This window comes from Solea senegalensis, linkage group LG12 (assembly GCF_019176455.1).
Source record: "Solea senegalensis isolate Sse05_10M linkage group LG12, IFAPA_SoseM_1, whole genome shotgun sequence".
Classification (NCBI taxonomy): domain Eukaryota; kingdom Metazoa; phylum Chordata; class Actinopteri; order Pleuronectiformes; family Soleidae; genus Solea; species Solea senegalensis.
Window position 1 is genome coordinate 12,431,322 of NC_058032.1, and position 22,573 is coordinate 12,453,894.

General features: G+C 40.6%; 1 protein-coding gene across 8 annotated transcripts in view; it reads right to left on the reverse strand.

Annotated features, from left to right (window-relative positions):
* Positions 1-699: 699 nt before the first annotated feature.
* The window catches only part of col23a1a (collagen type XXIII alpha 1 chain a), a 116,424-nt gene continuing 94,550 nt past the window's right edge, over positions 700-22,573 (reverse strand). For 2 of the 8 annotated variants that reach the window (XM_044040307.1, XM_044040303.1), the window contains 28 exons: positions 21,296-21,322; positions 21,184-21,210; positions 19,753-19,779; positions 18,784-18,810; positions 13,925-13,999; positions 12,260-12,376; positions 10,837-10,863; positions 10,652-10,678; positions 10,499-10,552; positions 10,345-10,404; positions 10,219-10,263; positions 10,040-10,117; positions 9,865-9,888; positions 7,809-7,853; positions 7,668-7,712; positions 6,814-6,894; positions 6,675-6,728; positions 6,401-6,475; positions 6,290-6,316; positions 5,529-5,588; positions 5,367-5,438; positions 5,248-5,274; positions 5,062-5,115; positions 4,796-4,882; positions 4,500-4,610; positions 4,188-4,226; positions 3,558-3,566; positions 700-2,953 (listed from right to left, as the gene is read on the reverse strand). In XM_044040307.1, the coding sequence (XP_043896242.1) occupies positions 2,903-2,953; positions 3,558-3,566; positions 4,188-4,226; positions 4,500-4,610; positions 4,796-4,882; positions 5,062-5,115; positions 5,248-5,274; positions 5,367-5,438; positions 5,529-5,588; positions 6,290-6,316; positions 6,401-6,475; positions 6,675-6,728; positions 6,814-6,894; positions 7,668-7,712; positions 7,809-7,853; positions 9,865-9,888; positions 10,040-10,117; positions 10,219-10,263; positions 10,345-10,404; positions 10,499-10,552; positions 10,652-10,678; positions 10,837-10,863; positions 12,260-12,376; positions 13,925-13,999; positions 18,784-18,810; positions 19,753-19,779; positions 21,184-21,210; positions 21,296-21,322 (1,452 nt within the window). In that variant the 3' untranslated portion in view covers positions 700-2,902. Of the gene's footprint in view, positions 3,422-3,557; positions 3,567-4,187; positions 4,227-4,499; positions 4,611-4,795; positions 4,883-5,061; positions 5,116-5,247; positions 5,275-5,366; positions 5,439-5,528; positions 5,589-6,289; positions 6,317-6,400; positions 6,476-6,674; positions 6,729-6,813; positions 6,895-7,667; positions 7,713-7,808; positions 7,854-9,864; positions 9,889-10,039; positions 10,118-10,218; positions 10,264-10,344; positions 10,405-10,498; positions 10,553-10,651; positions 10,679-10,836; positions 10,864-12,259; positions 12,377-13,924; positions 14,000-14,358; positions 14,419-18,783; positions 18,811-19,752; positions 19,780-21,183; positions 21,211-21,295; positions 21,323-22,573 lie in introns of all 8 variants that reach the window. The other 6 variants (XM_044040305.1, XM_044040304.1, XM_044040308.1 and 3 more) reach the window with 6 other exon arrangements.

The window sequence follows — 22,573 nt, forward strand, 5'->3', positions numbered from 1 at the left end:
TGCTGGCAGAGGTACACACGCTCCAATCACCAGCTCCATTGATTTGTGGTTGTTTCAGAGACATTTGAATGCACACATGCAGTATTGTGCAATGACATGGTATGTTTCAATCTCAAACAAAGAATTCTAGAGGATCTTACAGACTTTACTGAGCCAGTGTCTTCAATCAGTCATGTAGAAATGTTTTCATTAGACGTTTTATAAACAGGCACATATGTGACAAATAATTTAAAAATCTACCCCACATAGATGGAAATTATTTTGTTTTTTGTCAAAGGTTTTAGTTTCTTGTTTGTGAAAGGTCCTCTGTTCCTGTAACACAATAAGACATGTGATAGCATCTTAGCTGCATCCATAGACACACAGAGAGAGAGAGATGGTTAATAATGTAAAATCAACACATTTTTATTTGTCCAGTGCTTTGTTTTTTTTTTATAAAAAGCAGTCTGCAATAGACAGGAGTTAGTTCTACTGTAGTGTTTAGGCCTTATGATGTAGTTTATGCTGCTTTGTTCATATATGAGTCTTTATTGTTGTTATTTTAACTCAACAACGTTAATTTCCCTTGATTTTTAAAAAAAATTTTTTTTTTAAGTTATTCCATCCATTCTATTATGTCAATGCAATTTTTGAATATGCAGTATAGTAAAGGAAGGAAATGCATGTCTTGTGTGAACTGATAAATCAATGACACAAATATAATTGTACACGATTACATATGATTTAATGGACAAGAAACCATGAAACCAGAGTTTATTTCGAGCTACATGTTTAGTTAACCAGATTTCAAGTTATACATATTTTGACATTAATTACAAAAATAGCTTAATTCTTTTACAACCAAAAACACAACTGAAAAACATTCTCACAAAGTCAAGCTAATACTGTTATCTATGTTATTCCAAAACGCCAAGCTGGATTCAGATACTTTGCCATTTATTGACTTTGTTACACTTTAAAACCACTTCTGATAGGACCTGTGAAAAGAAGAAAGGTGACAGAGAACCATCAGCTTCCTGTAAAATAATGCCAAGCCTTGTGCGATTCGCGGTTAAACCATTCTTCTTTCAAGAACAATACAAAACCCCAACAATAAACAAACTAACATCGCACTCGCCATGGTTCACAAATAAAGTTTGTCAGCTATTCTGTCATAGCTCAATGATATGCAACTCATTTATTCTTTTTTGTTTCATAGAAAACTCTTCGAGAATCCAGCTTTATAAACATAGTATTGTAGAGGTTCAATGGGATTAACTGCATATAATGAAGTGATCTTTCTTACGAAACCATACTCAAGTTAAACAAAAAAAAGGAGCAGGTTCTTACACCAAAGTTTATCCAACTGGGACTTGTTTTGTCAAATGACAACTACATAGCATTAGTAAAGTTATCATGTATCATTTTAGACTTGAAAATGAACAGGAGCTGAGCCAGTTTACATTCAAATGACAAAATTAGCCAATGTATCATGTTTCCTATAGATTTTACTTTTACATGACCCTTTGAACAAATGCACCAAATTGCAATAGGTAAATTATTCCAGTTTTACTTTGTTTTCCTTCTGACAAATCATCAGTCCTTCATGCTAACGTGACCAAAAAGTGCAACCAATATCAATGTAGGATCATATAGATGATCATTAAGAAAATAAAGATTCCCGCTGAAGTAAATTTAATTTCTTCACTTGTCAACAGAGTGAAATAATGATTCTACATACATTAACATGAAATTATTCATGGGTCTGATTCTGCTGAACTGTTTGCATAATGTGTGAACAGTAGAGTTTATTTTGTTAAAGGTTTTTTTAAGCATTTAAGCCCCAAGAAATTATTCAACCTGAAAAAAGGGATTTAGAAAGAATAAATCTGTATAAGAATAAAAATGTTTTATAAACGGAGGTGTACTGCAGAATTAAAAGGAATAATTACCACAGAAAAAAAACAAATAGTTGTTGTTTCAAATGTCATACTTCTTTCTGTTAGTCCTTCAGTCCAAATGACTAATATTGGTTCAAACAAAAACACGCATTTAAGTCAGCAGCAAGAACTTACAATGTGAAAACAGACGAGAGTAATTAAACATGTCTTCATCTGTGATTAAAAGTTAACGTTCAGTCACGCTGGAAAATATTAAGAAAATTATACGATAAACAATAATTGTTCTAAAGCCGTCTAAAACAGAAACAATCTAAAGTTGGAGCTGATTGGCTCCCTGGTTGAAACACTGATTTAACACAAATACTGTGAATGGTTCCTTCAAATCCAGCCTTGAAGTTTTCACTATCTACAGTATATATTCTGCAAGCATGCCAATTCACAGGAATGCAAAAAATGTAGGTTGACAAAATCAGATAAGAATATAACAGTGTGGAACAAAATAACACACAAGTCACCACTGCCGTAAGTGTGAGCCACAAAAAAGGTCCTCTGAGTGGCTTGTTCAAATGGAAAGACTGATAAGGACTGCTGACTGCAAATGAGAAAGAAGCTGCTGTCACTTCATCTTTCTTTTTCGGGGACTCACGACATACACGTTTTCAAGATGCTAAACAGCGCTTTGCCTTGTTAGGATTATGCATGTAAATAGTGAAAACCTTCACAAAAGAGCCACATGAGAGATCAACCATATCTGTGCAGTAAATCCTTCCTTATGTGCCCGTGACATCATTGACCAAGCTAATGCACAACATTATCATTCAATGTGTGTGTCTTCTCTCCCCAAGTGAATGTGGAATCACAGTGTTCTCTGTTGCCCCCTCCTGGAGAGTTTCCGTAACAGGATGTGAGTGTTCAGTATAACACAGAAGAATGACTTGGCTCTTCTGCTTCATTTAGGCCAATTTGCCCCTCCCACTCTCTGCCTGTCAATGTGTCCTTTCCCCAACAGGCCCCACACCCCTTCAGGGTTGAGAGAGACGCTTGCGTTTGAGCTTCTGCTTCGCCATGTCCTCCTTTCAGAAAAATACAGAGGGGAGAAGAAAAAGTACTGTCCCACACTTCTGCCAGAGATCTGTCCATCCATCCACAAGACAGAGTGAGTGTGCACACCATCATTCCAAACAGCCTTCATGATTACCCTCAGGCAGCGAGTCAAACTTTGTTAGTAAGGCACTCTTCATGCCAATGCTGTCACCTGGACTGTCCTTCAAAATAAGAGTCCCACTGCCAGTTCAGTTTGTTGTCTTCAAAAGCGGGGGGCGCATCCACAACAATTCTGAGTCTCTATTTTTTTTTTTTTTTTGAGTTTTCATAATACTGTAGAATCAAAAATGTCCTTGTTAAAAAAATTCTCAATATATTATATAAAAGTTTTTATAAAAAGGGGGGCAAAGGGAGTGGGGCTGCTGTTTGTTGTAGTATTCAGTTGCAATATATATCAGATCAATATGTACAGATTCGATGCCACTGGTTAGTCATCACTGCAAAAGAAGAATAGCAGGGAGTGTTTATTAGTGCAAAATTCAAACATAAACCATCTTTGACACATTCAGCATGGATTAGACAAGCTTTGGTGTGCCTCACAATTACGGAGCTCACACATGGAAATATACTTACAAAATGTCCCTGTGTCAAATCAGAGCCAAGCAATGAGTTAAATCCATGTGAAATAATCTCTGTGTATCATCCGATACAAGTTCACTTCTGTCTCTTAAAGTGTTAGTTCAGGTTTTTCAAAATCGGAGTTACTCATGCATAGTCATTGCACATAGACAGTGTTCAGTGCACTGCCCAACATTATTTATGCATTGTTTTGTTTTGAACAAATGAACAGCTGTAGAAAACTGTACATTACAGTACAGTAACAATATGGTAATAATGTGCTAATCTGAGTTTGTCTTCTGAGTTTGTGGTAATACATTAAGGACGCTGCTATCATGCACCTTCCAGAAAATCCTTCATTCCCTCTATCAATCAATTTATTGAGTGATTGATTTTAATAGCTTGAGTACCTTTTTACTATACGTCAAAATTAGACAGCCCTCAATATTGTAAACCACTGTTTTGTTTTCAGTTGGGCCGTCTTAAACACTTTTCTCTCTTTTCCCTGTTCGCATCTCCTACAATAAAACTGACTTTGTTTAGGTACCTTATACATCCCCACTTAAAATATCCCACACTATCCCTTTAATAATAATAATTGCAACATTTGTTCACAATTTGCTTGTTAAAAATGTAAACACTCACCTTATGCCAGCAACCTGGTATTGGCAGACCATCTTGTCCCTGCAAAAAGGAAAATAATGTGAAAAACATGTAGATCTGCAGGCTTAAATATCAGTGAGACCTGAAGTAATACCTTAACTGTGCATCCCCTTATTAGAAGACTGCTAATATTTTACAAAATTATGCAAAATGGGTCAGACAAACCTCTCAAAACTACATTGTTTATCACCTTATTGTGTTTGAGAGACAGAAATGCAGGAAGAAAAGCAAAAAGAGCAGTAGTAGATGCACAAACAATGATCAGAAAGGAGAAAGGAGGTAGAGATACTATACCACTGGACAGGGGGCCTCAGGGCCAGAAGGAGGAAGAGGAGGAGGAGGAGGAGGAGCCGGAAGGGAAGAAAGCTCTGCCTCCACAGACAGACCTTTAGTTTTGTCACAACCCTGTCAGCAATAGCCAGTCACACATTCACATCATTGAGGAAGAGCGTCAGAAGACAGCATTGAAACATGATAAGAAAAGTGCAGAGAGGGAAAAAAGCAAGGAAATATTAAAGAGACAGACAAAGTGCTAATGAGTAAATGAGTTGCAGTTGTCCAGCAGGTGAAGATGTGTGTGTGTGACGTACCACAGGGCAAGGCTGGTCCAAACCTGGAGGACCCTGCTCTCCCTTCTGGCCCTTAAGACCTCTCTTTCCCACTGCTCCCCTGTCACCCTGGGAATTGGGTAGAAGACAGTTAGTTAGTTATTTACAACTATTTTTAGTTACTCATTTTACTTACTTATTTTTCGTTTTTGTCTTGTTTAGCCTTATTTATCACTCTTTTATTTGCTATGCTGTCAGTGTCCCTTTACAGATTTTACATATTGAGGACATGGTAGATGTGTGCCAACCTTCTCTCCTCTCTCTCCTCGGTCGCCTTTCTCTCCCATCAGACCTGGGAAACCCTGGATGTATAATCACAAATGAGTGAGAAGGTGGTTTATAATTAATATGGGATGCAGGGTCATAAAGTTCATGTAAAAAATGACAAATAAAATGAATTAAATGAGAATGATCTTGTCGTTGAGAAAACTCACATCTAGTCCAGGCTCCCCTGGTCTGCCCTGCAAACACAAGTTAACACATGTCATTTTTACAAGACAACAATGACAAAAAGATGTGGTTAACACATTTATGGAGATGATCGTGTTCTTACTTTTTCTCCCTTGGCTCCTGGAAGTCCCACTAAACCTGGAGATCCAGTTAGACCCTGCTGGCCATCTAGTCCCTGTTGTTAGGTACATTTATCATCACTGTATCATGTCTGGATATCTCGTGTTTTATTACAGAATGGTAATAAAGGACCAGTGTCACTTACCCTGAGTCCATGTGTACCAGCTTCCCCCTTCTCTCCCTTTATCCCAAATCCAGGCTCACCCTGCATCAGAACACAAAGACAATGAATACCAGACAACACGTCATAGACGTCACCGCACAGACTGCACCACATGTAAGGACCTGTAGTTAATTACAATAATTGTAATAATAACAACAATGATTTTCATTCATATCTTTACTCATATTTAATCCCTGACAGAAGATGCAATATGCATCTTCCTTTTCTTGTGTTTGGAGATAGTTTGGTCAAAAACTCATCGTTTTGGTTCATACTGTCTCTGTGATTGTATACATTGTAGTTATAGTTATTTGAATAAATCTTTATTTAATTTTTTTTTTTTTTACATGCTTTATGCTCAGTTTCTTCGAGTGTTTGTGTGTCTTCGTTTCTTTTGGTGTGTTTCTATAGCAGTTATAGTGCCACATACAGGCCTGGCATATGTTCTACAGCATTTAGAGTCATTTTTGAGGGAGACTTGAGTCTACATACTGTAGACACTCAAGAGTTTTTTCATTTAGGGCTGCTACAGTCTGAATTAGACAAGACAAAAGCATGTATAATGGTTTTCAGCATATTCGTACAGTATCTCAAAGCTTCTTGTGTGATGTGCTTTGACAGCTAACCAGAAGAAGGCAGTAATTGGTCAATAATACTCTGGTTTCCAATCACATGAATTTCTCTTTTGCTAGGAGCAGAAAAAACAATACAGTGCATCACTTCAAGAAGCAACTTAGGCTTACCTTAGGACCAGGCATCCCATGAAGCCCCTGCAACGCATTTTATGCTGTGAGTACATGATGATGACATCAAACAACTCGTAAACTTAAGATTCAGATACTGTTGGCACTCACCATGGATCCAGGTGACCCAGGAACTCCTGGTGGTCCTGGTGGACCAGGTGGTCCTGGTTGTGAAATCATCTGAACCTGAGAACCATTGGAATTATAGGAGTCAAACAGAAGTGTCATGAGCAGAGATTATTTAACTAGTTAAAGGACATACAGTATGACTGTCCACCACTTTAACCACAATATTTTAAAGCTGTGTATTCACTCATCAGCGACATTGTCATTTAAGTTGATGACTGTGTGTGTGTGTGTGTGTGTGTTCATGTCTTTCACTGACCAGGTTGTCATCCAGTCTGCAGTCGCCTTTTTCTCCTTTCTGTCCATCAATACCCTGACCCCAAAAAAGCAAGATGATCTTACAGTTGTAACTTTTCTGTTTGTATATGGAAAAAAACTTGTTTGCTAGCAAAACTTACAGAAGGCCCAGAAAGCCCCATCTCTCCCTTCTCCCCTCTCTCACCAGGTGATCCTGTCTCACCAAGATCACCTTTAGGACCCTGGAGGTGAAGAATGAAAGGGGCTACATGTTAGACATGAATAATATTAAGAAATTACATGACCATAATGTGTCACCAGAGATTAAGGAAACATATTCAACTGAAATTCTGATTTCACTGATAAAAGGTGCAGCCAGCACATTCACAAAATACAATTGCCTTTGTGGGCAAACACGGTTTATGGTTTGGTTTTGAGTTTTGGTTTATTTCGCCACCTACCGCCAACCACCCAATTATGTAGCTTGGAGAATTTTAAGGAGAACATTAAAAGCCTCAGTACCCCTCTCAAAAACGGCAACGAGAGGAAGTTGAAGACCAGTATCAGGATGGATCATTTTCTCCAGGTCGGAGGAGCAAAATGTGAACTTTAGCTCATGTTAGTTAACGCTCTCTCTCTTATGCACTTACTGGTGAATATTTAACCAATAAAACTCTTATTCTAATTGTTTTCACAGCTTGTTATTGTTGCCTAGTCATCTCCTCTCATCGTGTGATATTTATCTGCTGCTGTGACTCTGTTGCTGCTTTATAGCGGACACAGATTTCATTTTCAATTGCTGCTTGCTGCTGACGCAATCAATGTTTTGAATCATAATTGCAGAAAACACTAAAGGTCACTGTAGTTTACATACATCACCTATAAGAGTGAATCTCATGTTTAGAATAGAGAGGATAAGTAAAAGGTGGTACATAGTTCTCAAATCAAATCAACATAAAATGCTGAAATATGGCATTTAATCAGACTGTGGTGTCATTTCTGCTCGCAGTCATACCTTATCCCCATCAACTCCTGCTGGACCAGGTAAACCGAGCTCACCCTGGAAGAAGACAGACTTGGTGATACAGTCTTACTGTATAAAACAATACTATGAGCTAATGAAAGTAGAACTGGTAGGAGGTTCAGAGTTCCTTACCTTTTCCCCTGGAGGGCCTGGGACTCCAGGTGGTCCAGGTGGGCCCTGGAGAAAGGCAGACAGAGGAGCGGAATGAACAACTTTGCAATATGTCTCTTCTTACATGGAATTAAAATCTACAGCAACTATCCTAATACCTGCAATGGTATATTTTGGCCAGTAGGATGCAATAGAAACACAGCATTGCCATGTCATCACCTTTAATTGATGCTGCTATGTTCACCAGCATCCCTCTAAATGTGTGTCATGTGGTGCTGGCCAGGTAGCTTTTTGTTTTGAAAAATGTTGACTCTTTTGTCAGCTGATGAAAGCTATAAGACTGAGATCAAATGGTAAATATGTGGGTTGGAAAACAAAAACCTGACCTGAATCTGAAGTACTGATTCATTGTTACTGCAAAGTACAGATTAAAGCCACTTTAACTCTGTCTGTCATTTTCAGGACCCTCACATTGTATATACAGCATGTGACTGTTTACAGAGACTCACAGGCTTTCACCATAAGGCCTGAACTGGTGCCAACACAACACAATACAAGATTGATGGATTTCACAGTGCAGGTCTGACAGTAAACAAAGCTCATGACGTCTTTTGTTTTGTTTGTCGGTTTTCTGATGGCAACCAACTTGAAGCAATTTTATCTTAGTGAGATTGTAAATAGTGCTAGATGTTGTCCGTGCTACACAATTGCATGGCATCATTTTCCATTCTGTTGATGCAGGATGTGTTAGAGAACATGACTCTGGTTGAAAAATAACAAAGTGTCTCCCATGCTCTTAAATCACATTTCTTTATCCCCACACATCCATAATGCTACACTCTTCCCTGTGAACGTCTGAAAGCCATCTTGAACTAATAAATAGGGAAACTATGTTGTCTACCCGGGGTGTGCATGATGATTCTCTCTCTCTCTCTCTCTCTCTTCTTGGTTCTCCATTAAAGCCGCAGAAATCAAAACATATTTACAAGAAACGACTTGATCCAGGATATTCCATCATTGGAAAGTCAAGACTACTCAAGTAAATAATTATACTAAAGCTGTCAAATGAATAAAAGTAACAAACAACCAGTTTCAGCGTGGTTTTAAATCATCAATATCACCACAGATTAAACAAATCCAGCTTTTCACACAAACAAAGGCTCATGATAGAAGCTGGGTGGCCATTAGACTTTCACCGAGCTACACATATAGTGCATATAGTGTGTGCATATCATTTGACGTCAAATGATTCACAGTGGCAAACGGCTTCTGATAAAATATCAGGTTTTGTGTTTTCACTGACTCTTTTGTAACTATCTCACACTGCTGTGTACAGTGTTGCATGCAGGAGCCCGTTTTTCAATCAGGTCCAAGGAGACCTGGCCCAAAGTGGTTTTTAATCAAATACACACTCCACTGCAGAGATAGCCATCTGTTAGCATGTAGCACTGTACATGGTGGAATCAAAGGGTCTTGTGTATGAAGAGACGCGTGTGAACTGTGGCAACTGTGAGGGGGGTTCCTGTCCATCCAGTGCTTTCCAAAGCGTTTCCCTTGTGCAACATCTGAGTGATGTGGAGCTGCACAAATATATGGACAAACTACACCATGCTGTCCTACAGTGACTCACAGCCATGTATTTTCCATGAGGCTCACTGGACCCATAGCATGAAAACACACTCCAGAACAATGCAATACAGCCTGTTGACTTTTCTGCATGATTAAGCATGCGTCTTTGGGCTACACGTTATCTGATAGAATAGAACAGCTGTACCGTATTTGCTAGGGCTGTACATTTTGTCCCAATTGAATACACGAGAGAGTATGGTGGACGAGGAAACGAAGCACATTCAGTTATGCTCTTCAGATGTGGCCTTGAGAATGATATCCAATACATGTGAAGTCTACAAAATAACGCATAGATCCACAGGTTGAAGCAGGTGGGATGAGGAGCAGATACACATGTTGTGCGCATAAGCAACTCAGTGAGGGTCTAAGGATTATTATCATCATTATTATTATCATATGCATTAGTTACTGATCACACCACCAAAAGCGTGCAGAAACAACAGATTACCGAAACGCTGATGGTGTTGATGGCCTGTCAGGAAGAAATGATATCATGTTGAGTTATGAAGTTCGTTGAAAGGGAAAACGAACAAGCAAATCAGATCCCTAACATGAGATACAGTAATGAACTCCTGAGGCATACACTATTAATCTGGTCCCGCTGACACTTTGATATTACTCACCTGGAAAGCATCTAGCAGTTTCCCATTGAAGTCAATGATGTCTGAGGAACCCGCTGTGCCTTTTTCACCAGGATAACCCTGGAGAAGGAGAGAGAAAAAAATGATTTAACTGTGTTTGAACATTTCTAATACATGTGGTCAATAGACAATGAAGAGAGGTAAGTGGGTAATACACGTACCATGTGTCCCTGTGGTCCTTGCTCTCCTACCTCCCCTTTGTCACCCTGTGTGATGCAAAAATGCAGTTTTATATTCTATATTTATTACTTTCAAGAAATATAATTAAAAAGTAGTGAATATCTAACCTTTAATCCTGGGAGTCCATCCATACCTCTGGCTCCCTTTTCTGCTGTACCTGGCTCACCCTTTATCAACACACAATAAATATTCAAGGTCAGAGACAATATTTAAAAATCTGAGTTTGAGACATAATGGCAAATGAGTCAAGACCCTCTGTACCTTTGTACCGGGGGGACCCTGTGGCCCTGGGTAACCTGGCTCACCATCTTCTCCCTGTCAGTTCATAAATATCAAAAAGTCAAACTCAGACACCTTTTTTGTTTTAGTTTGACAAGAAGGTTGATGAGAAAATGTTATCACAAATCATCTTACCGGCTTCCCAGGCAATCCTTGTGCTCCCTGAGAGACAACAATATATTTGGTTATCGTGATTATCCAGCTGAATACATATCACCATCAAAGACTTAGAATAATATTCAGAGAGTAAAAAAAAAAATAAATAAACAGCTTGGGATCGATTTTAAATGTAAATGACTTGATGTTTTAACTACACTCACCTCAATACCATCACGTCCTGGAAAACCCTGAGGAGGACAGAGCAGAAACATGGTTTTAGTCGCATCTTACTTTCCACCAAAAGGTAAACACCACTGTGGCCACTAGATGTCAGTGTAAGATGAAGAATGTCCACTCCACAGACGAGCCTTATATCAATTCAGAGCATAATTATGCAAACGTGTGATTATTGATGGGAAAAAAAATCTTAAATTGAGAAAGTGTTCACTGAAGGAACTGACGAGTATCAACATCATGTGAATCATATTTCTTCACTCAGATTTCAGCCGAGTAGAGCAACTATAATTGATGTTTGACAGCACTATTAACATCCCAAATGAGGAATCATCTCCAATGAGTACTGTTCTTATCCCACATTCTTTTTTCAGATGCACATTTCCACTTACAACAGTTTCACATAGCTACACATCCGAGTGAAACTGTAGCTGCTGTTGCTTTACTTCTTTCCACTTCACAGACATAAATGACAAGGGTTCATGGACACCCATGCTGGCAGGCTTGCTCACTTTCTCCCACTCAGCCTTTCAAACATTCAGACATCTGTCCACAACATGGAGCAGCTCTTAGCACCGCACTCACTTGTTTGGCTGTCTTTGGGTTTTGCAATGCTTTTAATCGACTTTGAGAGTACATATGAAATTGTCTTGGTTACATGACAAGCCACTCTTTTTGACCCGTCTGTTTTTAGTGATTTTCACTGCTGTGCTGACTTTCTCACTCTCAGATCGACCACAGTGAAACCAACATTTTTCACTCGAATGTCTTTGCCGTTTTGTGCCAGTTGAGGGCAACTGAGCTTTCATTCCTTCACTTGGATAAACACAAAATACCTTCACAGTCTACTTCCTTCTCGTCCATCTTATGACCACAGATTTATGCTGCCATTGCATATGAACTAACCTCTGGGAAGCAAATTAAATTTTTGAGAAACACAAACTGCCTCAGGCAAGAAGCACAACTATTGTTTGGTGAGGTTGGCATGCTGCCGACGAACTCACCACAGCGCCATATCTGTTTCAGGGGTGCACTGCGACACAGTGGTGGTAGGAGGGTGGGAGAATGAGGGGCGTGTTGGAGAACTTTGTGGCCACTGTCTTACACAAAACAGATGAGGCCAGGAGCAGAGTTGCTATTCTGGGAGTTTTTAGGTAAGCCACAGCTCACTGGCAAACCCGGAAGAATGAGAAAATGGGTTCAATGCAATTTACTGCATAGATTATTTTCCCATTTGATATGTGTGTATAAACATGAATGCTCTGAGAAACATAATATGAGATAAAATCACACCCTGTGGTTGAATCTTACCAGGTCAACACATTTGGAGTGACACAGCCACTGATGACTGAGGTGTTTTCAGTGACACTGAGGGGGTGTATTGTTTGATGCCTGAGGAAAAGCTCTTACCGGCTCCCCAGAAGGGCCACGGGGTCCGTCCTTGCCTGTGTTCCCAGGGGGGCCTCGGGGGCCAGGAGGGCCCGGAGGACCGGGAGGACCTGCAGGTCCAGCTTGGCCCTGGTCACCCTTATGGAAAAAAAAAAAGCCAAAGAATGAGAAATAGAAATATAACATGTGTATAAACAAACAAACAAATGATTATCTGTCACACACACACACACACACACACACAGGTGGATGAATCTCAGGCAGAATCTCTAACCAAAGACAATTATCATGGGTGTCAAAATGTCTCTGTTTCAAACATTTTCACTTTGAGATATAGCAGATATACTAAGCATGTCCTTGTTGTCTGCAGTCATTGGCGTTTGTCCACTTGGGGGCAGCAGAAACCAACTGCAACACTGAAATATTTTCATCTTTTAAGCTGAGGCAGCAAAGTTGACTGTCTATCACTGTCTATTTAGGCTACTTACTGAGCTCATAGGGAGTATCAGCATCGTGTTATTTTCATGTCCTCCCAAAGTCCTTTTTTTTTCCTCTGGTCCCCACAAACTCCTGAGGGAAATGCATGTCCTCTACCAGTTAACTGCTCAGCAGCTGCTATATCTGCCATTTTGTGCTGTAACTGTTGTTATTGTTGCAGCTTCTTTTCTCTGAAAACATTCTGCTGTGGTGTAGTGAGAGTTAACCAAAACAGTAAACTTTGCAGGCTGAAAATCAAAACAATGAGCTGAAAGATGCCAAAAAAGCTCCACAGAAATGAAGGGAACCACATGTGGGCGGTGACTCTTTGTTTGTTTATCACTATAGATCGACCGGTCAGCGCATATGGATTGCAAAAGTGACAGTACAGGGAGACTGTCGGGAGGAGTGTAACAGGCCAATGGCAGCAGTCATCTTCTGCACGGTGAGCCTGAGTGACGTTGAGTCATAAACTGTAGCACAGCCATGCAAACAAACAGACTCTCACTATGAGACATTATTAATTAAAAACAACCTCATCTGTTAAACTGAGAGGTTTCTTTCATCCTCATGCTTCATAGAACAACAAATGACCTGTCACCTCACATTTAAGAACCTTTCATCACTGGATTTACATGTTAATGGGGGACATGTCTCTTCCCGATGACTTCCACCTCCGTGTTTTTGCCAAATAAAAACCATTAGCACACTTGAAGCCCTTTTACCACTAAAGCAGATGGAGGACTGGTGTTTTCTCTGCAGTCATGTGATGATAATTCGTCTATATCCTCTCATCTTTGCTGATATGTGATGCATTATGATTTGTTTTTGGTTGTAGCCAAAAAAATGGTGCAGCAAGTCCTTTCAGAAAAATGACATTACCACGGTCTTATAGCACACTAAACAGGCCAGAACACAACTGTCACCAACAAAGGTCTACTCAGTAATAAGAAGCACTTGTTTCTCCTTTGATTCAGTTTGAGATGCATGTGGTGCATCCTCCCTACATCGTTCTTTGAATGGTCTAAAGCGTTTGACTTTGCCACCGGAGATGTGCATACAATCAAAACATTAAACATAGCATGCACAGACATGAGGAAATTATATAAAAAGAAACCCCATCCGACATGCAGTTTAAGAAAGGTGAAGATGTGGTGCATGGGTAAGAGGAAGTGTTAAAAATTCACACATGCCTTAGTTGTGGTCTACCTTCAGAAAGCGTCTCTGAAAGCTGTTGGACTGCTCTCCAGAGAGAAAGCCATGGTCATACCGGGGATAGACCATCTAAGTTGGAAGAGGTGCAGCAAACACAAAAAGAAAGGCAGGACAGAAGGAATGACCATGTGGAGACGGAGAAAGAGTGACGCACATGGAGAGGGTGAAATAAAAAGAGAGAGAATAAAGATCAATGAGTGAGGAAATCAGAAATCCACTTTTAACTGAGAGCGCCCAGAAGGAAGGGAGACAAATTCTGTGATTAAAAACAGAGACGTGAGTTGAGCAGCCTGTAAGGCAATAGAGGATGCTGAAGAAGAATGGTTTGGCTCCTCTATCCACAGGCAGAGTGACAGATCAGCAGCTTGACAGAGAGCGGGAGCTGCTGGGAGGATAACACAAGAGAAAGATCGCGTGGGGGGACAAACCTTGACGGTGAGAATCTGATTACTGTGCAGACCTGCATATGTGCTGTAGTTAGGGGGACCCTGAAGGGAAGAGTGACATGGTAACAGGTGAGCAAATTTAAAACTGAAGATTTAATGTATAGAACAAAACACATCATCTGCAACCGTGAGACCTTTGCTCTTTAAAAAAAAAACCCACACTCTTTCATTCATACATGGATTTAACTGTGTGTGTTTTCCGCGTTACGTCTTCATCCTACGTTTTGCGGGTGATTTTAACAGAGATGCCTCGGCTCTTTCCAGCTGACAGACAGTAAGTGTAGTGTTTGTCTGTCAAGCTGAAATGAGCAGAGTTCGTTTGCTGCCAGAGAGCTGGGCCGAGCCCTGTGCTGCTTCTCTGGTTGAGTTACCTCCAAAAACACATGGAAGGACAGAGACGAGTGCATGAGGGTGGGTAAGGGACAACGCAGAGGGGAGAGAAAGAAGGAGAGATGCGAGCTTCCTGCTCATGAGGTTTCCGTTAACAGGCTGCGGTGAACGCTGGATAGCTGGGGTTTTTCCGACGCCGCAAATGCCCCTCCTCCTCTCGTTGCCTATACACTCTTCTCTGCCTACTGTCACATTCACTGATTCACACTGTTCTCACCATGGAGACCACATACATATATGCTTCTTAAACGTATCAAAAAACAATAGGCCGTCTCACAATGGGCTTCCGCTCTACCTCATCCTCATCAGACCTCAGGCTGACATTCACCCTCAGAACCTTCACAAACCATGGTCTTTTTGTAGCGGCTCTAGGAGGAGATTTGGCTGGGGATGAAACTCCCATCACGGCTTGTCTTTCAACAAAGCCTCGAGGCAAACCTAAATATGCTCTGTATGGATTTGACAGTATGGAGCCTGGGAAAAATGGCTACCAGCTTTACAGCTTTCAATAAACGTTGAAGATTTTATACTATAAATGGGCTTTTATCACATGTTTTCGGTTGTTGTGTAACATCTGATGGGTGTTTTAATAACCGTGTTATCCTGTGGCACTAAAGATGATGAATTGCCAGGAAGTCACAGGTTGACAGAGATTCATAGCCACTTCCTGTTTTCACATGTATTCTGTTATGCGCTTGTAGAGTTCAAAGGTGAAACAGCGCACAATGTAGAAGATCAAGGCAAAGCGACGGCTGAGCCCTGCGGATGATACATTCAGCCCCCTATGGTCAATCATCTATCTCCTCAGCCTCAGAGGACCTGTAGCAATTTGATTCATGGCTGTCAAAACACATTCAGAGACCAGCAATGTTTCATTTGCTAAAATCTAAATTTGCCAAATCTATGAAAGCTATCCTTGGGCCAAAGTCATTTATGACTTCAGTAGTTTTAGGAGCAGCAAGGTTTTGTTTTGAACCAAACCGACGTCTCTAAGTGATACTCGGAGGTTTTGGGGCTGCAAATCAAGCCAAAGAAATCAACACTGCCAAATCCTGGTCCAAGTGCAATATTTACCATTTGGAAGAACTTTAAAATGCAGAATGCCAAAATAATTTAATTCTTCTAAATCTTGAAGCAAAGGCATAGAAAGCAACTGGATCATGCCTTGATGGGAATCAGGAATTCCTGTAATGTTTCTGAACCGCATCATTAAGTATTGTTCTGCTGAGCAGTCCTGTCAAATTCACACCCCATTTATGTTCTGCTATAAAACAATAGCTACTCGGTTTTAGTCCAAGACAATCCAACACACTCTGTTGTGCCAATCCCAAGCTCAGTCTCTCGGGAAGATTTATGACAACACATCTATTTCTAATTATTATTTTAAATATCTTTTAATACTGAATGCTAGGACAATCAGTGAGTGTGTGTAAACCTGTTTGGAGGAACATCTGTAGTTTTGTACGGTATATTATGTCTGTTGTCAATCATCAATCATCAGCAAATCCAATTCTCTCTTCAATCAATGTGGCTCTATACCAAATTAGATTAAGTTCACAACCAAGCAAGAAAATAATTTGGTAGACAAACTAATTTGCATAATTTGGACCAATTATTACCATGCAGGGAAGTTTGCATGTTCTCTGGTGTTTGTGTTTATGTGTGGTTTTCTTCACAGTCCAGAGGCATGAGTTAGGTTCATTGGAGACTCATTCACACCTACTGACCGCAGATGTGGACATAAGTGTGAATGATTGACCCTGTGATAGACTGGAAACCTGTCTATGGTCTATTTTACATCTCACCCACTGTCAGCCGGTATTGAATCAAATATTGATGGTATTGAGGGAGGAACTAATGTTTATTTTTACTGTATTTCTTTGTTTATTATAGCGAAAAACGAAAAATGCTCACATCCTAAAACGGTGCCACCGGTGTCAGATGTTTGCACAGATCACCTCAGTAGTTCTTCACCAAGAATTTTGATCTTGACGTTATACTTTCGACATAATAAAGCTAGAAAAACATTCAGGATTTATGGGGTACATGACTTCTTTGAAGGATCCAAGCCATCTACCATGCAAAGCACAGGGGGCTTATTTTTTAAACCACAGTGAATGAAGCAGGAGATAATTACATAGATCATGGTGGCTGGATTCATATCACATGAAAAGACAACACTGACAACATGGACCAGATGCAGGGTGAAGTTAGCCTGTGATGTTAAAAAAATAGTTCGGTGGGGAAGAGATGGCAGTTTTGGCACGGCCCCAACGTTTGGGTTTTGATGGTGAGGGTTTAAGTATTTCCATCGTTCTTTAATATCATCATTTCTCATCTCTGGCTTTGGAGATGTGGGCAACTCAAACCTCATCACAAGAGCAGGACTATGTTGTTGGTGCAGTTGCTGGGGAAGTCATTCAGCCGTTCCTTCAGGATAAACACACTGCACATTTGAATGAGTGAAAAACAGGCCTCAAGTGCTAACGGGTAATTTGCACAGACTATAACCTGTGTTTGATCATGTTCGTCCACCCACATCCATCAGTACAGTAATAAGCAAAGGATGAGTCCATTTCAGATTTCACAAAACGTTTCAAAACATTGTAATGTCTGTCTTCCTGGAAAAATGTCTTCATATTTGGTTAGATGCTCTGTTACTTTGCCCTGGCTTGCAATAAATCTCACGATCTGTCGTTTCAATGTGAAACTGGCAAACTGGCTTAATGTGTTGACATGTGTTTCCTCTGCCTGAAGTCAATTATTTCAATTAATGTCATTAATTAATGATTTTATTGTCACGTCTGTGCATTATTCAGCCCTTGCTTTTACCTCCACATCAAAACTGACTATAACAATGCTTCACACGCCTTAATCACTGTCGCTAATAGACTAAAAAAAACAAAAAGGAGAAATCTTTCTGTTCACAGTTGTCCAGTTATTAATCCGCTGATTGCTGCATTCACACTTGCCTACAAGCTTTTACAACAACAGCATCAAACATACAAGAGACAGTGAATAATTCTCTCCAGGCAGGCCTTTAACCAGTGGCCCAGAGGAGCAGTTATTTAATCAAATTATTTAAAAAATCTGTCTAAACGAGATACAGAAAAACTGTTTTTCTGTATGTCTAGACTATTGTTACAGTGTCTTTGTGGGTCTTAGCTGAAAAAGAAAAAAAGGAAAAAAGAAAATCAAAGATACAGCTGCAGCTCATCCTGACTGCTGCTGCCACAGTCCTCACTGACACCAAGAAAAGTGGAGCACATTACATTGGTCTTTAAATCACTGCGCTGGTTTCCTGTGTGTGTCAAAGGACACTCTACTGTCTATAAAAGTCTGTATGTTCATGGGCCTTAATATATCTCTGATGTGCATTTGCTCTGGGAAGCAGCTAAACCTTTCAGGTCATTTGGGAAAGGTTTACTTTGATTCAACAATGGAAACTTCCTAAATGGCCATGGTCTGCAACGTATGTCAGCTCATTTTAAAAACACTTAAAACACAGTTGTGAACAGTGTCAGCAATGTCTTATCAACCCCACTACCCATTTGTGTCTATATATTATCCTCAATTCAATTCAGTTGCCTTGTTAATATTGTCTTTTAAATGCTGGATTCCTAATGTCTTCACCATTGGAGCATTTACCTTGTATTTAAATAGTGCAGTTTAAATAAACATCCTTTATTGATCTTTTGTACACACACATGTTAAATATTTAAATGTTCTGTTTGGATGTTTACCTCCTTTTTTTTAATCTTTTCACGTCCGCGAGAGGCGGCTAAATGATAGATAAGTTATACCGAGAGTTATTCTGTCAACACAGGATGTAAAGACACTGAAAACACTTCTCAACTTGTTTTTTCGTGTTGAGAAATGGTGAAAATGTAAGGAGAGGAGCTTGAGAAAGAGGGGTAGAAGTGGAAGGAAAGTTGGAGTCAAAGCAAAGTGAAACATACTGCATCTTCAAAGCATCTCATTTAACCTTTCCAGACAAAGACAGCATACAGGACTTACCCGTGGCCCAATGTCTCCTTGGTCACCCTGAGAGAAAAAGAAGCAAAAGTAAAAATTGTCAGCACTTATTAGCTCTGTATATTCACACAAGAAGAGTCATGTAACATAAAACTGCTACTGTAGAACCAATGTGTCAGACAGACTTAAAAACTAATACTTGTATATATGGAAAGGAAGCAGCTTAAAGGTCATCTGTCCTCAAACCAGCTCAGGATGTTGACATTTACTGTGTAAATCATCTGATAGGCCACAATTGGAATCATCTGCCGGGATGTGATTGGTTTAGTGAAAGCGGGAGCGCACGTGCTGGGGATTGTTGCTTCTCTGATGAGGATTTGGAGTTCCCGTTCTCATCACAGCCCTGTAACATGATTACATGAAGGGAGCCAATTTTCCAAACCTCAGCATCATTCGTCATTTGTGATCCTTGCTCATCAGCCTCATCAGAGTCCTGCTCTGACAGATGCTGTTTACTGCAGTTGTATTGTTCTTGTGGTCGTGCTTATCTGGACGAAGTTTCGCACGAGTGCATAAACGTCCACATGCGCACACACACACAGACACGTGAAGTTTCTCATCACTGTGAGCACAAATGATCCTATGCACAGATCTGCAGGAGCTTTGCCAGCTCTTGTAGCTCGTTCGGTCGCTTCCATCCTTGGCTGGGTGGAGGTTCAGAGAGCGGGAAAACATCTGGCTATCATTGAGTCCTGCGGAAGGCCTGTAAACCTGTTTAGTGCTTTGACGTGAGAATGTGTGGAGACATATGAGCTCCTACATAACTACATGTAATCTATGGCTCGTTTGATGGGCCTGCAGTGAAAACGTGAATGTGGGAGGGCGATGGAGAGAACACCTGTGTGGTTCTGTGTGTGTGTGCCCTCTATCTAAATCCCTGTGCTTGTGAGACCACATCCATACAGACCGCTGACTTGTCTTGCATAGTTAGTGAAATAAGCATAAGCATACCTTTTCTCCCTTGGGTCCGGCGGGTCCCTGTGGGAGGAGAGGAGAAAATCGGAAGCAGTTGGTCAAGATAAATCACTTATCGCATGAACACAATAGTTCAATAAATCATCATCGGGCACCCAGCAGGGAGTATTTGACCAAACAGAAGGGAAAAGGATGTAATACCACTTAATGCAGCCACGCCATTGAGACTGCTCAATCAAAAGTCACTTTTGTCTGAGTGTATCTCCCAATAAGTGCATATGGCATGAGCCCACAATGGAAATCTCTTTCAATATTTCTCTTTTAGAGATAAAAACTTAAACTGAAAGGGCAAGTTTCCTTTGTGTCTCCACTAATCTCCCTCTCAGATGGACTAAAAACATGGGGCCTCAAAACAGGCCTCTGCACCTATTTAATATTGGATCGCTGGACATTGTCTCATGGACATCACGCCTGCAGGTGAGCTAATTCCTGCCAGTGTGGGTTCAATGTGCCCTCATACATCTCTGCATCTACTTGTTTCACTCTGTCCACTGCTGACAAGTGGCAAATGGACGGCAACTGTGGCCCACTGTGACTGTGACAGAGAGACAGAAGGAGAAAACAGTGTGGAAACCATCTCTGATCTCAGCCACAGAGCCTCTAAAAGTGAAAAGAGTGGGCAGATTTGACCTCTTACAGCCTTCTTGTCAGTCATACAGTTGCTACACTGTGCTCTTCAGTATAATAAAACAATAACAAATAGAAAACCCCTGTTTTTATCTCCCCCCCAACATCCCCTGAGCACTTGGGCGACTGAAAACCTGCAGTGTTTTTTTTACTGCACACTCTTGATAATTGAGAGAATCCTCTTAAAGGACTGACCCAGCGTGACGTCTACTTAAGCAGGAAACAACAGGTCTAATGGTGTTTGGAAAGAAGCTAGTCAAACAGCTCTCATTATGCTGTGAGGAGTTTACATTTCAGCAGATGACTCGTCGCTCTCTCATCAGGAAAAGAAACAGGCTAAAGGAGAGGGTGAGGGTGCTATAATGGCTTTTTAAAGAGCCTCTGTTGACGCTTATAAACTCTATTCTCACTGGTGTGTAACCCATTCGCTCGGCTTGCTGCTTTCCATGCTACACCTGGGTGTGTGTGGGCGGGGTTTCAGGGGAAAGTTGATGGATGGGACTCAGAGGTGAAGTGTAAGGGGATTTCAGCGCTCTGCTCAGTTGAACCATGACTCCGTAATGGCCTTGAGCCCTGGGTTGAGTTAAAGGTAGGGTGGGAGATCATTTTCTGGAGCATTTTTTTACTGTACTACTTAAAGCAGTGTTTTTCAACCACTGCGCCAAGATATAGCAAACTGTCGCCTCTTTTACAAATCAAATAACTGCACAGTTTCCCCTCATAGACAATCCCTGAGTTGTTTGAGTGTGATTAGAAAGACAACAGGCGTGTGAGGGGTACCTGGCTTCCTTTAGGACCCGGTAAACCCTGAGAGCAGAGAAACAGAATTAAAATCAAATTAGAATCAGTAACTTAAAGCATGTTTTACACAAGTGTGGATGGGAATACTTACTGGTTTTCCATCCAAGCCCAGAGGACCCTGTCAGAGAAGAGAAATACATTTTAGGCAGATAAGGAGAAATTATGAAAAGAAAAAAAAAAGAGGAAAAGTTAGGAGCCATGCAAACACAAAATCATGGATAGAATTTTCGGGGAACACTTGCCAAGAAACATGAGGAGTCCAATACATGTCTAATGTCTACATAAGTCTTAGAAAGACATGTACATGAATATATCTGCAAACGTTTCCCTTAATGACTGGCTTCAAAACATCAGGATAAACAACATAATGAAGACATTGTTTCCTTTAATTTAATCCTTCTGAAAAAGATCCCAAACTATCACAAAGCAGCTGTTATTTTTGTGTAATGCATATCTGTCTCTTGTCTCTTTTATCTCTTAGGAGACAATGTAAGTGATCTTAGGTTGGCAAAAAGTGAAGTGGTTAGGAGTTAAGTGGAAAACAAATCTACTCTAAGAGAAAGGCTTACAACAGAGTAGAAGCAGATGCAATTACTGGAAAGTGAAGAAGATAAAAGATAAAAGGTAGAAAATGGAAAACTGTCCTGCCCCATTTAACTGTATCTCTGTGTGTGTGTGTGTGTGTGTGTGTGTACATTTTGTCACGGTTAGACTTAGGTTTAGGTCGGGGATAAGTTAAGGGTTGGACTTCATTTAATTGTGATAGTTAAGGGCATGGGGCTAGGGAATGCATTGTCTCTATGAGTGTTCTCACTAAGTTAGCTGTACAAACATGTGTGTGTGTGTGGCTCAGACTCTGAGATGTTCCCAGCTGGTTGTCGTTTATAATCGTTTTCAGATTCTCAGCTTGGTGTCCGACGCGATAGGCTGTGGGTGGATTTAGTCCAGCTGTATTAATCTGCCACACAACCTTTGTGTTGATGAGACAATCCAACAGGCAGTTACGCAGCTCAGCCGTGCGCTGAAACAGCAGTGGAGCTTTGACACTTTGTTTCCCTCAAGGAAAACCGCCGCCGATCAGTCACTGAACTTCCTCCGAGGAGTGACACTCAGCTCAAAGGCTCAAACCTTCAGATCTTAAACATTAAAGAGCGGCTCCTTCTTGGATCAAACTTTCCAAAAACACTTAAATGTGATGTATGTGGTGAAGGCTAATGGTGACTCCCTTCCTAATGGCCACACTCCGTGTTACGTTAACAGTTTTCACAGAGTCCCTTTGCTCAGCCCTTCCACTCCTGGTGGCTCTGCAGACTGGAAGCCAACATTTACACTCGTCGTCTCTGGCCTTGGATGGCTTACATAACATACT